At 41.8% G+C, this 14,599-nt stretch overlaps 1 protein-coding gene across 7 annotated transcripts in view; it reads left to right on the forward strand.

Annotated features, from left to right (window-relative positions):
• ryr3 (ryanodine receptor 3) overlaps positions 1-14,599 on the forward strand; it is a 79,961-nt gene that overhangs the window by 30,081 nt on the left and 35,281 nt on the right. For all 7 annotated transcript variants that reach the window (XM_062559598.1, XM_037449838.2, XM_037449839.2 and 4 more), the window contains 23 exons: positions 185-320; positions 1,452-1,547; positions 1,692-1,810; positions 2,244-2,377; positions 2,618-2,859; positions 3,466-3,658; positions 3,851-4,067; positions 4,668-4,772; positions 6,147-6,250; positions 6,492-6,575; positions 6,762-6,921; positions 7,040-7,184; positions 7,669-7,874; positions 8,081-8,255; positions 8,642-8,850; positions 9,051-9,214; positions 9,493-9,541; positions 9,633-9,793; positions 11,122-11,284; positions 11,903-11,989; positions 12,274-12,500; positions 12,887-13,099; positions 13,668-14,277. In XM_062559598.1, coding sequence (XP_062415582.1) covers positions 185-320; positions 1,452-1,547; positions 1,692-1,810; positions 2,244-2,377; positions 2,618-2,859; positions 3,466-3,658; positions 3,851-4,067; positions 4,668-4,772; positions 6,147-6,250; positions 6,492-6,575; positions 6,762-6,921; positions 7,040-7,184; positions 7,669-7,874; positions 8,081-8,255; positions 8,642-8,850; positions 9,051-9,214; positions 9,493-9,541; positions 9,633-9,793; positions 11,122-11,284; positions 11,903-11,989; positions 12,274-12,500; positions 12,887-13,099; positions 13,668-14,277 — 3,999 coding nt within the window. The remainder of the gene's footprint in view (positions 1-184; positions 321-1,451; positions 1,548-1,691; positions 1,811-2,243; positions 2,378-2,617; positions 2,860-3,465; positions 3,659-3,850; positions 4,068-4,667; positions 4,773-6,146; positions 6,251-6,491; positions 6,576-6,761; positions 6,922-7,039; positions 7,185-7,668; positions 7,875-8,080; positions 8,256-8,641; positions 8,851-9,050; positions 9,215-9,492; positions 9,542-9,632; positions 9,794-11,121; positions 11,285-11,902; positions 11,990-12,273; positions 12,501-12,886; positions 13,100-13,667; positions 14,278-14,599) is intronic.

Genomic DNA, 14,599 nt, shown 5'->3' on the forward strand with positions numbered 1-14,599 from the left:
ATCAAAACGTTTTCTATTGATTTGATCTATTTGTCTTTTTGGTTTTGTTGAAAGTGTTTTCAGCCTAGCCCATTGAGTTACGTTTAATACAAGTATTTTACATCTTGTTACAAAAAGGAATGTCCTCTCTGTGTAATACAATGCATTATAGATTATTCATGGAAATAATCCTGTCACTTCTTAGGGCATGTTGGCCCTGCTATCCAAATGCATCGACCGGATGAACCTCTACAACAACGCTGCCCACTTTGGAGAGAGGGCTGGGGAGGAAGCAGGTGCAGCGTGGAAGGACATTCTCAACCTTCTCTATGAACTCTTAGGTAACTGGACCCGAGTGATGAATCGCATGAAATATCTAAATCTTCCGGCAGCTGTTAGACCCTGGGCAGAAATCCAGTATTAATCTTCCCACAGTGGCTGAATCCTCATCTACTTTTGCACATTGCACACTTCACGCTTCTCATCCTGCCTGTGTACTTCTCCTCTTACTTTCCTCCTTTCCCTTTACATCAACTGCCTCCTCGTTACTCTGGTTCTCTTCCAGGAGATCACAGCTGACACTATCTGTACAAAGTAACGATGAGCTCTTGTAAAATTATTTCAATCCGTCTTGCCTTTCATTGAGGTCATCGTTCTCCGTGATGAGTGTGGACACATTACAAGTCTTGAGAAGAAATGATCGTAGCCTCATTAACAAATTGACAGTCATCACAGATGCTGGCTTCTGTAATGCTGTGTTGTAATGAGCGCTAAAGCTGTGACCCTGAAAAGTTTTATTCTGGAAACTTTTTCTTGTGTCTTTGTCTTTGCGGTCATTGGAGCTGTCCCATCTACAGCGTCCCCTCAGTTTACCTTAACTGCCCTTAACTGCCCTACACAATTTAAACACAAGCACTCAGAACTTACAAGCACAATCCTCTGAGTACACACCAGCTTTGCCCCAAGAGGGGTCAGCCCCAAAAATCGGGTGATGAAAGATTTGCATGACAAATTCTTTGTCCTGACCTTCTCTTCTTTCCATATTAACTCTTTCCTTGTTCGACATCTCAGTGGGCATCAGGATGAGTTATAGGAACTGTACAATTTATATATCACTGCAGAAGGTGAAAGGTTAATGCAGTAGAGGTCCAGTGTCCCTGAATACTAATAGTGAAAAATGAGACAGTAAAGTAAATAGTAGTGTTCCTAGTATCACCACGGTGAAAGAGAGAGGGCTCAAGGGAATACACTTATTTTAGAACATGGCGAAACTTCAGTGGCTTGTATTTATTTTAAAATGTGTTCACAATAGGTGGTGTCAGATTTTAAGGGTTCAATTGGAGTGTCCACCTTTGGACCAAGATTGTCAGAAAATGACATTAGAAAAAAGGTTGGACTATTTTTAATCAAAACTCCCACCGTCTGGAACATTGAGTCAAGATCACCTTGTGAAATTGCTTTCTTTTGTTCAGCTGCCCTGATTCGTGGGAACAGGATCAACTGCACCCAGTTTTCCCGGAACCTGGACTGGCTGGTCAGCAAACTGGAGAGACTGGAATCTTCATCAGGTATTATGGGAAACACCAAGGGCTTGTAGAAGGGGAATGGATATCAGAAAGGTTGCTTGATGCTAAGGAGTGAATTATATTATATGTATGTATATTTATTAATTATAATGGTACATTTGACAAATTATCTTTCTGACCTCTCAGGGATCCTGGAAGTTCTTCACTGTATTTTGTTAGAAAGTCCAGAGGCTCTGAACATCATTCAGAAAAGTCACATTAAATCCATCATCTCTCTGCTCTACAAGCATGGGCGCAACCACAAGGTGGGCAGAAGTATGCACGCTGTAGCAGATAAGGGTGTTTTGGACAGAATCTGATTGATTGGTTTAAACAATTGATTTCAACAACGGCTTTGAATTTAAGTTTAAATGCCCAAGTAAGGTTATAATGTCAATATTAACTAAACAAAAGATATAGCCTCTCAATGAAGCTGTCAAGTTTATAACAAACCAAATAGTTGAATGTATTAAAACTATTATTATTATTATTATTCCCTTCTGAGTATATGTAATTTCAACTATACTTTTGCTGGCCAAACCAGAATTTGCCACTTAATAAGTAAAAAAATAAGGTTTTAGATTTCCATCTTACTGTGTGTGAATGCACTTACCTTGAGATTTGACATTAATAAAACAAGCTGGAGAGCTATTTTTAATGTCTGACATAAGTGTTGTGTCCATCTTCCCTCTCGCTCAGATTCTGGATGTCCTGTGTTCCCTCTGTGTTTGCAACGGTGTGGCAGTGAGAGCCAACCAGAATCTGATCTGTGACAACCTGCTTCCCAAGAGGGACCTGCTGCTTCAGACTCGACTAGTCAACGATGTTCAGAGGTCAAGAAAGATGCATTTATTCCTCAACTAGTAAATAAAGTGTTTACGGGATCAAAGATGTTTCATCATAGATGTTTTGTCCTAACGTGCCTAGGAGAAAGGGGATGTTTTAGATGGGTTGGTTGGAGGATATTTTGAGCCTCTACTTGGCGCTTAATCAAAGTGTGGCTTCTCAACAGAAGGATTGAATGATTTATATTTGCACTGTGCATCACAGAGGCTTCTTCCTTTCATCTGCAGCATGAGGCCCAACATCTTTCTGGGCATGGCTGAAGGCTCAGCTCAGTATAAGAAGTGGTATTTTGAGATGGTGATTGACCAGGTAGACCACTTTTTAACTGGCCAGCCGACGCACCTGAGGGTAGGCTGGGCCAACACCAAAGGCTATGCTCCCTACCCCGGTGGAGGAGAAGGATGGGGCGGCAATGGTGTCGGGGATGACTTGTACTCGTACAGCTTTGATGGACTTCATCTCTGGTCAGGTAGGCATCAAATTTAAGCCCAGCGGCATCATTAGATTTGTAATATGTGGATAATTGGAATCTGAAAACTATTTTCCATGTCCTCACCCGGAGCTGAGTTTCAACTGTTGATGATCATTTTACCTCCTTTGAGTATAATAAAGGTTGGAGTGGGTTGCTCTGCATTAACTTGACCTTTTTAGATGTTTTGTTGCCAAATGTATTGTTGCAGAGAAAAATTTAAGATTTGTGGAGGACTTTATAGCACAGACCTAACATCTTAAAAGTGAACACAATGGAAAAGTGAAGGCCTGTAAAAGACATGTTCTCTAGCTGCAGGACAACAACCTCAGCGTTTGCAATTGTTTAGCCAACTGTCAGCTGCGCTTCAGGGAACCTCCCCTCACAACGCTCATACTTTAAACAAATCACCTTTTTCCCCTCTCCTCCTTTCCAAATCTACTAAATGATCCATCACCTTCCCTCATTCCTTTTTTCAAAGTACTCATCCCGCATCCCTCCAACTCTGTGGTCCCCACTCTCATCATCCTGCCCTACATTCGCAATGACTTTGCTGTTCGAACAGCCATCCATCCTCCCTCTCTGTCTCTGCCCTATGCTGTCCAGGCCGAATCCCAAGGGCCGTGGCCTCCATTAACCAGCACCTGTTGAACTCGGACGATGTGGTCAGCTGCTGTCTGGATTTAGGCGCTCCCAGCATGTCCTTCAGGATCAACGGGCAGCCTGTCCAGGGCATGTTCGAGGACTTCAACACCGACGGGTTCTTCTTCCCCGTCATCAGCTTCTCTGCGGGTGTCAAGTAAGGGTCCGCATTCATAAATGGGTAATGAGAACAAACGGGTCCCCATAGAATGGATGGACTTCATCCATTATATTATGTAATTCAGAATGAATAGGAACAAATAAGTAAAGAAACGTTTAAAATCCCCCTGGGGGAAAAAGTTGGGATATTTGATAACAACCTGCAATGTTTTGTGACTCTTCATCTCAGGGCCCGTTTCCTGTTGGGTGGACGTCACGGGGATTTCAAGTTCCTGCCACCCGCTGGTTACTCTCCATGCTACGAGGCGCTGTTGCCCAAAGAGAAGATGCATGTGGAGCCTGTGAAGGATTACAAGAGGGACCATGATGGAGTTCGTGACCTGCTTGGAACCACCCAGTTCCTCTCTCAGGCCTCCTTTGTCCCCACTCCGGTTGACACCAGCCAGGTGACCCCAACAACATCACAGAATTTTACTTTTGCATCTGAAATAAGTGGGCAAAATGTGGAAACTCACTGTGTTCAGTTTTAAATGAAGTGTAGATTTTGACATTGATCTGTGGTTATTTAGATCAGAAATAGCATTGTGGAAAACAATTGGTTTTATGCTAGAAGAAATCCAATTCCTGAATAAACTGTTGTTTAATGCAGGCAACATTGCTGATTTAATTGCATATGTTTCCACAGTATGGATAGTCTGCAGCTCCTTTTTTTTAAAGGTTTTTTTAGAAAGAAAATAAATCATGTACATTTTATATACAAGCCCTCTAGAAGTTTCAGGAATTGTCGCATAGGACTAGTTTAGTTTCTGTTCATTAATGTTCAGTTGATTTGCTGAAGCACAAGTGCTAAATAACCGTATATAATAATAATAATAAATGTTGAGTGGATACCCCTGTATATCATAGATAAAATAATGTTAATGATCCTACAGCCCCGGGAGGTTAACAGTTGCATAGTCAGGAGAAAAAAATATTTCTCATTGGTTGGCCCATTTGTGTCTATTTATCATCCAACTGTACCATCTGTTCCTCTGCCCTCTCTGCAGATTGTTCTTCCCCCTCACCTGGACAACGTCCGGGACAAACTGGCAGAAAACATCCACGAGCTGTGGGGGATGAACAAGATTGAACTGGGCTGGACCTTCGGCAAGGTAAAGCTGCTATACAGGTTATATTTGTAGGAGGGGGGGGGGGGGGGGCAAAGGTTAACTTGCGCTCTCTCCTCCAGCGAAATATAATGGCTAAATACCTCCTAAAATCTCTGTCCTCCTGAAGCACATGGCACCAGTTTCTATCTGTCTGCTGCTTCAGTTTACTGATGTGCTACAGTTTGTAAACTGCTACAGTAAAACCCAAGAGAGAGAGAAAAAAATCCTTTACTAAGGGTTAACAAGAATGAACAAAATTTTCTCAAGTAGTCCAAACCAAAATTTAGTTAAGTTTTGTTGACTAATCATAAATTCTGTTTTCAGGAATGTACATAGGAAGCAACAATGTGAAGCAAGTTTCTTCATCTTTAGCGTTTTCATGAAAAATAGTGCTTTCTACTGAAGGTTTTATGTCCCACAATATTTACAGGAACCTGTGTTTTCCAGCTGTAAGAAGACTCCCAGTAGCAAGCAAATCAAATACTTCCCTTAACTGTGATACAAGTTTAATGAAAGGAATGCAAAGCAGTTGGTGATAATATATATTAGATAAAAGGTTGGATCACTGCTAGCTGGGCTATTTTAATTGATTCATATCCCATTTTTTATATTCTGAAAATCAAAGCAAGAATCGTAATCACTCTAAAAACAATAAGTTATCTATATCCGAACATTGAAAAAATGTTTCAATTTGAAGTGCTTGTATCGAGGGAAGCTTTGGTTAAACTTCTTTTTAATAACAAAGTATTCTCAGAGAAAGAGTCACTGGCAGCATCTTTTTGAGTTTTGCTCAACTGGATCATTGAAAGCTGAGCCTCTGGCTACTCTTGTCACGGTTTGGGTCCTCTTCCTGTCTTATTTTGTAGTTTTCTTGTCTCTCGTGTCTCTGGGTGAGCTTCACTTCCTGTCCTGTGATTGCCTGAGTGTTCCCACCTGTGTCCAATCACCTGCACCTCCCTTGTGTATTTAAGCCCCGTGTGCCTGTTGTCCCTCGTTGCGTCATTGTCTACGTCTACCCATCGTTGATGCACGTCCTTTGACTTCCGAATAAAGAGCACCTTTGGAAGAATCCTGCATCTGAGTCCTGCCTTCCGCCTGCACCAGCACCCTCACGTGACAACTCTTCTCTAAGCCGACTAAGGCGCATAAACACAATATTGATTAAAAAAAAACATAGGCTCAAAAATGGTGCAAAACAAACTAAAGTGCATCTGCTAATGTCAGCTTCAGTCCACTTTTCTTAATGCAGATTCAGACTTCTTTTGGATGTTTGCAGTTCTGAATATATCTATGGATAGACCAAAAGGAAAATGAAAGATAATCCACGTTTGTTGCTGTGAAACAATCCGGAATGACAACCCCCGGCTTTCTCCCCAGGTTCGTGACGACAACAAGAGACAGCACCCTTGCCTCGTGGATTTCAGCAAGCTGCCTGAAACTGAAAGGAACTACAACGTGCAGATGTCGAGTGAAACACTCAAGTAAGATCGAGCATTTGGCCCTATAATTCAATTACCTGTTCATAGAATTGACAGATTAATCCTCAGATTAAAGCCCTGCTTGTAACAACTCAACTGCCATGTATCCGAACTGCCACATCCGGGTACTATTCACAGTGACTCAATTGATCTTTTGAGATTCATCAAAGCATGCTGTGTTAAAATATCCAGAAAAGTGTATTGAGGTTTATGGTTTTAATCCTCTGTCTCCTTTCATCCTCAGGACCCTGTTGGCTCTTGGATGCCATGTTGCCCAGGTCTATGTTAATGCTGCAGATGATCTGAAGAAAATCAAACTTCCTAAAGAGTAAGTTAGGAGTTTATCTTCTCCATGACAACCTAAAAACAAATGTAATGCACGTTGCTTTGTGTTACATGATGTCATCGTGTTTGAAACACAAGAAATCGAAGCTGTAAAATTTTACATTAGTCATCACATGCAAAAAAACGACTTAAGTGGTTCTTTCTCTTTGTAATGTTGTTCCTTCTGCAGCTACATGATGTCCAATGGTTATAAGCCTGCGCCACTTGATCTTTCTGACGTGAAACTGAATGCAGGTCAGGAGGTTCTGGTTGATAAACTGGCTGAGAATGCACACAACGTGTGGGCCAAAGACCGAATCAAACAAGGATGGACCTATGGCATCCAGCAGGTACCAGTCATTATTCTTTACATTTAGAAATCAAAAGACCGAATACTGGTTTGGTCTCTAAATGAGTGTATAGTTGAACAGTTTGAATACTTGTGTGTGTTTTTCTTGTTTGTGTCAGGATTTGAAGAGTAGGCGTAATCCGCGCTTGGTGCCATATGCTTTTCTGGACGAGCGCACTAAGAAATCTAACAGAGACAGCCTAAGAGAGGCCATCAGGACCATGGTCGGATATGGATATGACATTGACCCTCCAGACCAGGAGGGTGAGGCCATATTGATGACCTAGCAAAAATCCTAAACTCCTTTTTAAAAATAAAGAAAGTTAGACTAGGTGCTATTTAGAACAATTGAATGTTTTCAGTGAAATAGACCTGTAAAAACTAAATTAACAAAGTACTGTCAGTAAAATAGTTGACCATCACAACTGTGGTCCAGGTAGTTTCTGAAGAGGTGATTTGCAGAATTAAGTCCAAATCTTACATTAATTATAGCTTGTCAACTCCTATAGAAATATAGTATTCATATATATTTGACTAGTGTCTTTAAATGAAATAATTAAATGGTAATTAAAGACGGTACGTGCTCTGAATATTTGCAAATTTATTGGCATAGTCTGAATGTAATTACAGAATTTCGTTTAGATACTGGCAACGATGTGTATAATAGCTTCATATGCAATAAATCACAGTATTTAATGGTCCACTAAATGTCAATGCATTTCTTTCTCCGGTCTCTCCCCTTAAATAGCCGTCCATGTGGTCAATGATCAGAGCATCGACACCATCCGCTTCTTCCGTGTGGAGCAGACCTACGCAGTGAAGACGGGAAAGTGGTACTTTGAGTTTGAGGCGCTGAGTGGAGGTGATATGAGGGTTGGCTGGGCCAGACCCGGCTGCAGGCCCGACGTGGAGCTAGGGACGGATGACCAGGCCTTTGTCTTCGACGGATATATGGTAAGATTTTCTAATAATGAATGTGTATGAAAAGATATCCATTTGAAATGTATGTCATGAAAATATATTATTCTGTATGAATTATTTAAATTTTATTTTTCATATATATATATATATATATAATTTTTTTTTTTTTTGAAGTACCAGTGATCATATAACAAATGCTGCGAAAAACACAAAGATTTCTTTTTTTTGTTTTGTTTAAGGGTCGACGAATGCATGCAGGCAGCCGCTACTTTGGTCAGCCTTGGAAGAAGGGCGACGTGGTCGGTTGCATGATCAACATGGAGGACAAATCCATGATTTTCACACTGAACGGAGAGCTCATGATCACCAGCAAGGGCTCTGAGCTTGCCTTCGCTGACTTTGAGACGGAGGACGGTGAGTGTTTCATCCAACGCGTCTCTAGAGGCCGCACTGGGTTTGTTTGAAACAAAACACTGCCACAAAATGTTAATGATGTTGCGATAATGAAGTCGATTGAGACTTTGGCCCATTACTCTGGAAATGAACCATCCTTTATTACTAGTAACATGGTAATGGAGTTGAATGATTCAAATTCACACTCTTTTACATGCATGATAGAACTCGGATTTTACTGATTTTATTTTTTTTACACCTAAAAAGGTGCATGTTTTCATAAAATTTAATGCTGAAATCAAGTTTGAATTTTTTTTTATTTTTTATTTTCTTGAATCTATTTCATACTTTAGAATAAACCAATATTGGCCCGGCCAACACACCAATGACCCTTAACTGTCCCCCAGGTTTCATCCCTGTCTGCAGTATGGGCATGTCTCAGATCGGACATATGAACCTGGGCAAGGACGCCAGCACTTTTAAGTACTACACGATGTGTGGTCTCCAGGAAGGCTTTGAGCCCTTCGGTGTCAACATGAACAGAGATATCACCATGTGGTTCAGCAAGCGCCTTCCCACCTTTGTCAACATACCGCAGGACCACATGCATATCGAGGTGAATTTATTTGCAACATTTTTGTGAATGTTACTGTTCTTTGTTTCTTTTACAGCTTTAATAACCAGTGATAGAGTTTTGGCCGGTTTTTAACTTGCTCTAGGCATACAAACATAGCCAAGATTAACAGTGCTTGGTGGACATATTGTTTTTGTATCTATCTTTCTTTGGATGTTCATTCCTTCAACCTGACTCCTCAGGTGACAAGGATTGACGGAACAGTAGACAGCCCTCCCTGCCTCAAGGTCACCCACAAGACGTTTGGCACGCAGAACAGCAACAGTGATATGACCTACTGCCGAATGAGCATGCCTGTGGAGTTCTACTCTGCAGACAAGATACTGGACGAATCACGAAAACTCAGGTCAGACAATGCCACCACACTGGAGCAGTGGTAGAGAGTATTGTTTTCATATAAATGTTTGTAGTTTGAAGGAACACCCGCAGAAAAGTTGTGATGTGTATTAAATGTACATATCTACCCATTTACCTTTTCATACAGGCTGCCATGCAGGTTGCCACGTGCACATCAGGATTTATTATTAAGGCCTTGTTAGATGCCCTTTAGCCTAAAGTGCAATACAAAATAAGGAAAAGAAGCCTCCCTTGTTGTACTTAAAGCATGTACTTTTGTCTCTGCAGCTATCCTCCAAGAGAAGATGGAACTGTCGACTACGGAAGCATCACAACTGTAAATCAACTCATTTGTTCAGAACATTTTGTAACTGCTCCACCTTGGCCACACCTAAACTATTCTGCTGTGTGTTTTATTTGTATGGCAGTACTTCCACTCAGTGAGAGTCTTTGCTGGACAAGACCCCGCGTCAGTGTGGGTGGGCTGGGTCACACCAGACTATCATTACTACAGCAAGAACTTCAGCCTCAGCAAGACCCGAACAGTCACCGTCACCCTGGGAGACGAGAGGGGTCGAGTCCATGAGAGGCAAGCCTCCTGCCCTTTTCTTCCGACATGGTTGTCCAAGGAAGATTGAAAAAAAAAAAAAAATCAGGAAACATTTATTACCAAAATATGTCAGACATGCAAGGAATTTGACTTAGCGGTTGGCGCATAACAGCAGAACAATTGCACAATGGAAAACATGACAATGCAAGAGGAATCAAATGAAATCTATTGCTATGGGTTTGTTTCAAAATAAGGGAATAAAAGGGCACCAATGAACAAAAAAGTGTGTGTTTAGGGATTTAGAGAAGGTCAATGATTATTATTTATACAATGTTGTTTGAGGGCCATGTAGTAAATCGCTGTGCGCATGCACCCTGAAGGCATTTATTTAAAAATGAATGTCCTTTTGATAAATCTTTTGTTTCATAGCAATACATTTTCCATTGATTTGCAACACTTTAGTCATTGTGTAAGTATGCTAAAGGACAAGCTCGAGGTAGAAGAATTTTAGGGCAGTGCTCTGTTTCCAATATGTGAGCTTGATGGGAGGGAAATAAATAAATTCTTGCTTTCTGTAAAAAAAGCAAATGCAAGGAGAGCCTAAAGTATGTTGATCAATAATTATATTTCACAGGTACAGTATAACATTATTACACGACCACTTTAGTTGGAAAAAAGTTTTTTGGTGTAAATAAAACTATTTTGTCTTTAATGATGAAACTGCGATCACTGCGCTCTCAACCCGTTGGATGGACAGCGTCACGTATTGAACCCCAGCCAAGTTTGAGTTGAAAGTGACTCTGAAGCTGATGTTGCCTTTTAAAATCCCCCTAAATGTGTTTGTGGTGTTTTAGTTTAAATTACTTATTTGACACCATCAATAATTGACGCACACACCTCTACAAAAAATGGCAAACGGATATCACAATGAATCCCACAAATTGTAATGATTTTAATTATAATACTTGATTTAAAGATGCAGGTACCCAGGTGACCTCGAGCAGTATACCACCAAAACACAATCAACTACACGATCCTGATATCGTCATTCAGCTCTATACATATTTTAAAACAACTGACTGATAAATCTAGCATGGACATTGGGTATCAATTAGCCTTAATTAACCAATGAGCGCCGTCCCTTCGGCTGATAAACCACACGCATCGACTTTATTCTCTCTTTACCATCCAGTATTACGAGGAGTTAATAGGGAAGAGAGCCTCAGTGGGTAATTTAAATGAGGCAAGAGTCACTATTCAACTCACATCGACGAATGCGACAGCTAATGAAAATCGATTGTTCCCCAATGAGTCATGGATCATGGATTATGCATGCCGAGCGCACTCATTATTTGCCTCTGCTTCAGTGTCCAGAGGAGCAACTGCTACATGGTGTGTGGGGCGGACGCCGTTGGCCCGTCTTCCTCCAGCCGCTCCAACTCTGACCTGGAGATCGGCTGTCTGGTCGACCTGGCCACTGGCCTGGTCTCTTTCACTGCCAACGGCAAGGAGCTGTCCACGACATATCAGGTAAACGAGGATAGGGGCACAGCAGTTGGGTGCAGAGGATCAATGCACTGCCTCCTGAGCTTCAGCATGTGCACGTCTTCTCTCGATCCCGTATTAAATATGCAGATTTTCTCCTCTGTCTTCCTAATGGTTGTTACTGTTGTATCTGCTGTGATAAATCTTGTGGTGATGGCTTCCTATTCTTTTGCTGCATTTTCTCAAAATATAGTCTCTTCTATATTCCCTTCAGGTACTGTAAAGTAAAAAAAAGGAGGAAACAGCATTACAGCCATTAAAACTGAAGAAAAGGCAGTTAGGAATTTATATTGTTGAAATCTGTTTTAGAAACCAGATTTTTAACAAAGGAAGACATCCTCTCAGGTTTTTAATGCTTATTGAATATGACTAGACCATGACATGTAACTGCCACGCAATTTTCTCTTTCCTTTCCTGTCCTTGATTTTACTTGATGGAAAGCAGACCATCAAATGAAGCAATCTAAAATAAGAATTTCAATTCCTTTTAAGGGGTTTGTTCAGGATGGAGCAGACTTGTGTTTCCTTTTGGTGGTTTCGTAATTCCTGTAAATCTATATGATTAAATCCATAATGTTGATGACCGATTTTTGTTTATTTTCAGGTGGAGCCAAATACTAAGCTATTCCCAGCTGTGTTTGTACGCCCCACCAGTGCAAACCTCTTTCAGTTTGAATTCGTCAAGATCAAGGTATTATTCTGTGGTGTCTGGTACTGGATGTGTGTTTAGCCACAACAAAGAAAAATGAATAATTCATTATAGTCTTCCTAATTTAGTAGTTGTACTTGCCTCAAACTGTAATTAGGTGTCCATGATATGCATAACAATTTTCTTTTAAAGCCTTAGAAGTGTTTTTCAAATCAGCATATTCAACATCATCATCTATTCAACAAAATGCAATATTATAACCACACAAAAAAGAAGTCTTGTTATCTTTCCTATATCCAGTACTTTTCTTCACCCACTGTTCCCAGGATGCAATGCCGCTCTCGTCTGCCATATTCAAGAGTGAGCAGAGGAACCCGGTGCCTCAGTGCCCGCCGCGCTTGGATGTGCAGACCATCGTGGCCGTGCTGTGGAGCCGGATGCCGAACACCTTCCTCAGCGTGGAAACCGCTCGAGTCAGCGAGAGGCACGGCTGGGTGGTCCAGTGTCTGGAACCGCTGGAGATGTTGGCCGTACATATACCCGAAGAGAACAGGTATGCATCAAGGAGGGGAAGTATGACATCAGGACAGCAGAGAGCCTTTACCTCTTCCACTGCAAACTAAAGACACACCTCTTCAGACCATACCTTGAAAAAGTTTAAAAAATGCACTTATTGTAAGTTGCTTTGGATAAAAGTGTCAGCTAAATGACATGTAATGTGATGGAACAACCATTTAAACAATGCGCTGTTGATATTAGGACCTGCAGATAGGACCTTTGCAAAGTTGGTGTAGTAACGTGATTAAAAAATATAATTTCTGTTTGTGTATATGTCATCACAAATTGGTAAAAAGAATGATTGTTGCCACCTAGCATGTACTGCTGTAGTGTAGATGGTTCTCCGTCACCCCATTTGTCTCCTGCTTCTTCTTTTTTTAGGTGTTTGGACATCTTGGAGTTATCCGAACATGAAGATCTGAGAAAGTTCCACTACCACACACTGAAGCTGTACTGTGCCCTCTGTGCCCTGGGAAACACCCGCGTAGCTCACGCCCTCTGCAGTCACCTGGACCAATCACAGCTCCTCAACACAATCGACAACCAGTACATCTCTGGCATGCTGAGAGAGGGCTTCTACAATGTGCTAATCAGGTGTGGTGTTGGCATTTGTTTCGGATTGAACTGTCAGATGTGATTGATTGCTTTACCTTCCTGTAAATTGGCCTTTTTTATGTCTGCGTTTGGAAAACAGAAAAGTGGACCTTGTGGTGCGAACCACACGCAAAACCACAAAGTTATCCCTTCAGAATACATCTCAATAATGCCTGTAATGTGTACTCCTGAAAACATGAACGTAGTTTCACACAATGTCAATATGCTATACAAATGATGCTCCAAGACAAGCCTCAATTAACACTGAAAATGCAGTTTCAAGTGGAGGGTATTAATATCCATGTAGGAGTGTTTCTTTAAACGTTGATTCTAAACCACATTAGATAATTCTTCTCTCACTGGTATTGATCAACCACCCTGTCACCTCCCATGGATATATTGAGGTCATTTTGGCTGAGGAGTTATAGCATCTTACCAATTGCACGTTTATACCACATAGGGAGATTTATGTATCGGCATTGAATACTGAATGGTTATTTCCTGATAAGTGGAATTGGCAAAACCTCCCGACAATGATTGAACTCACGGGCCTTCTTCTCTCCGCCAGCATCCATCTTGAGACTGCAAAGGAGGCTCGCCTGATGATGAACAACGAGTTCATCATCCCCGTGACGGACGAGACTCGCTCCATCAAGCTGTTCCCCGACGAGTCCAAGCGCCACTCTCTGCCTGGCGTGGACCTGAGCACCTCCCTCAAACCTCGGGTCAACTTCTCCGCAGTCGGCATCATCAACACAAAGCGGCCCCCGTACCTATACAGCCCCCAGATCCCTCTGGGCATCCTGAAGGAGAAAGCCATCAGCATGCTCTCCGAGGCCGTGCACGGCGGAGGCACACACATCCGGGACCCAGTGGGCGGCAGCGTGGAGTACCAGTTTGTCCCCATACTGAAGCTGATTGGAACGCTGTTGACCATGGGAGTGCTAACCAGCGAGGAGGTGAGAGTCATTCTCCTGCTGATCGACCCGAACGTGTTCGGGGAGGCCAAGGACGGGGAGGAAGCGAAGGGCGACGAGGCGGCCGCGACGGGGGAGAAGGAGGATGTAAGCAAGAACGAGGAGAAGGCTGTGGAGGCGGGAGAGGAGGAGACGAAGGAGAGTAAACCGCAAGTTAGAGGTCTGCTGGAGAAGTCGCTGCCCGAGTCTGTCAAACGGCAGGTGATGAAAATGATCGTAAAAACATGCACCCACATTTCAGCGAAATAAATCTGCAATTTTCATTCCATCTATAATATTCGAAAGTTTAAATTAGATTAAAATCTTCCCTTATGTCATTTTTCTCAAATTACCTTGATGATTTATCTCTTTGAGAGGTAGGTGAATACTAATATTCCTATGTGACTGAAATCCCAAATGCTGTAAACAGCTACAATCTTTACATAATGAAGATGAAAGCAGATCGTTTCTCTCTGTTTAACGTCCACCAAACGTCAAATCAGTTTAGGATTAAATGATCTTATTTTCAAGCCACATCAAACAA

Source organism: Pungitius pungitius, chromosome 20 (genome assembly GCF_949316345.1).
Source record: "Pungitius pungitius chromosome 20, fPunPun2.1, whole genome shotgun sequence".
NCBI classification, from domain to species: domain Eukaryota; kingdom Metazoa; phylum Chordata; class Actinopteri; order Perciformes; family Gasterosteidae; genus Pungitius; species Pungitius pungitius.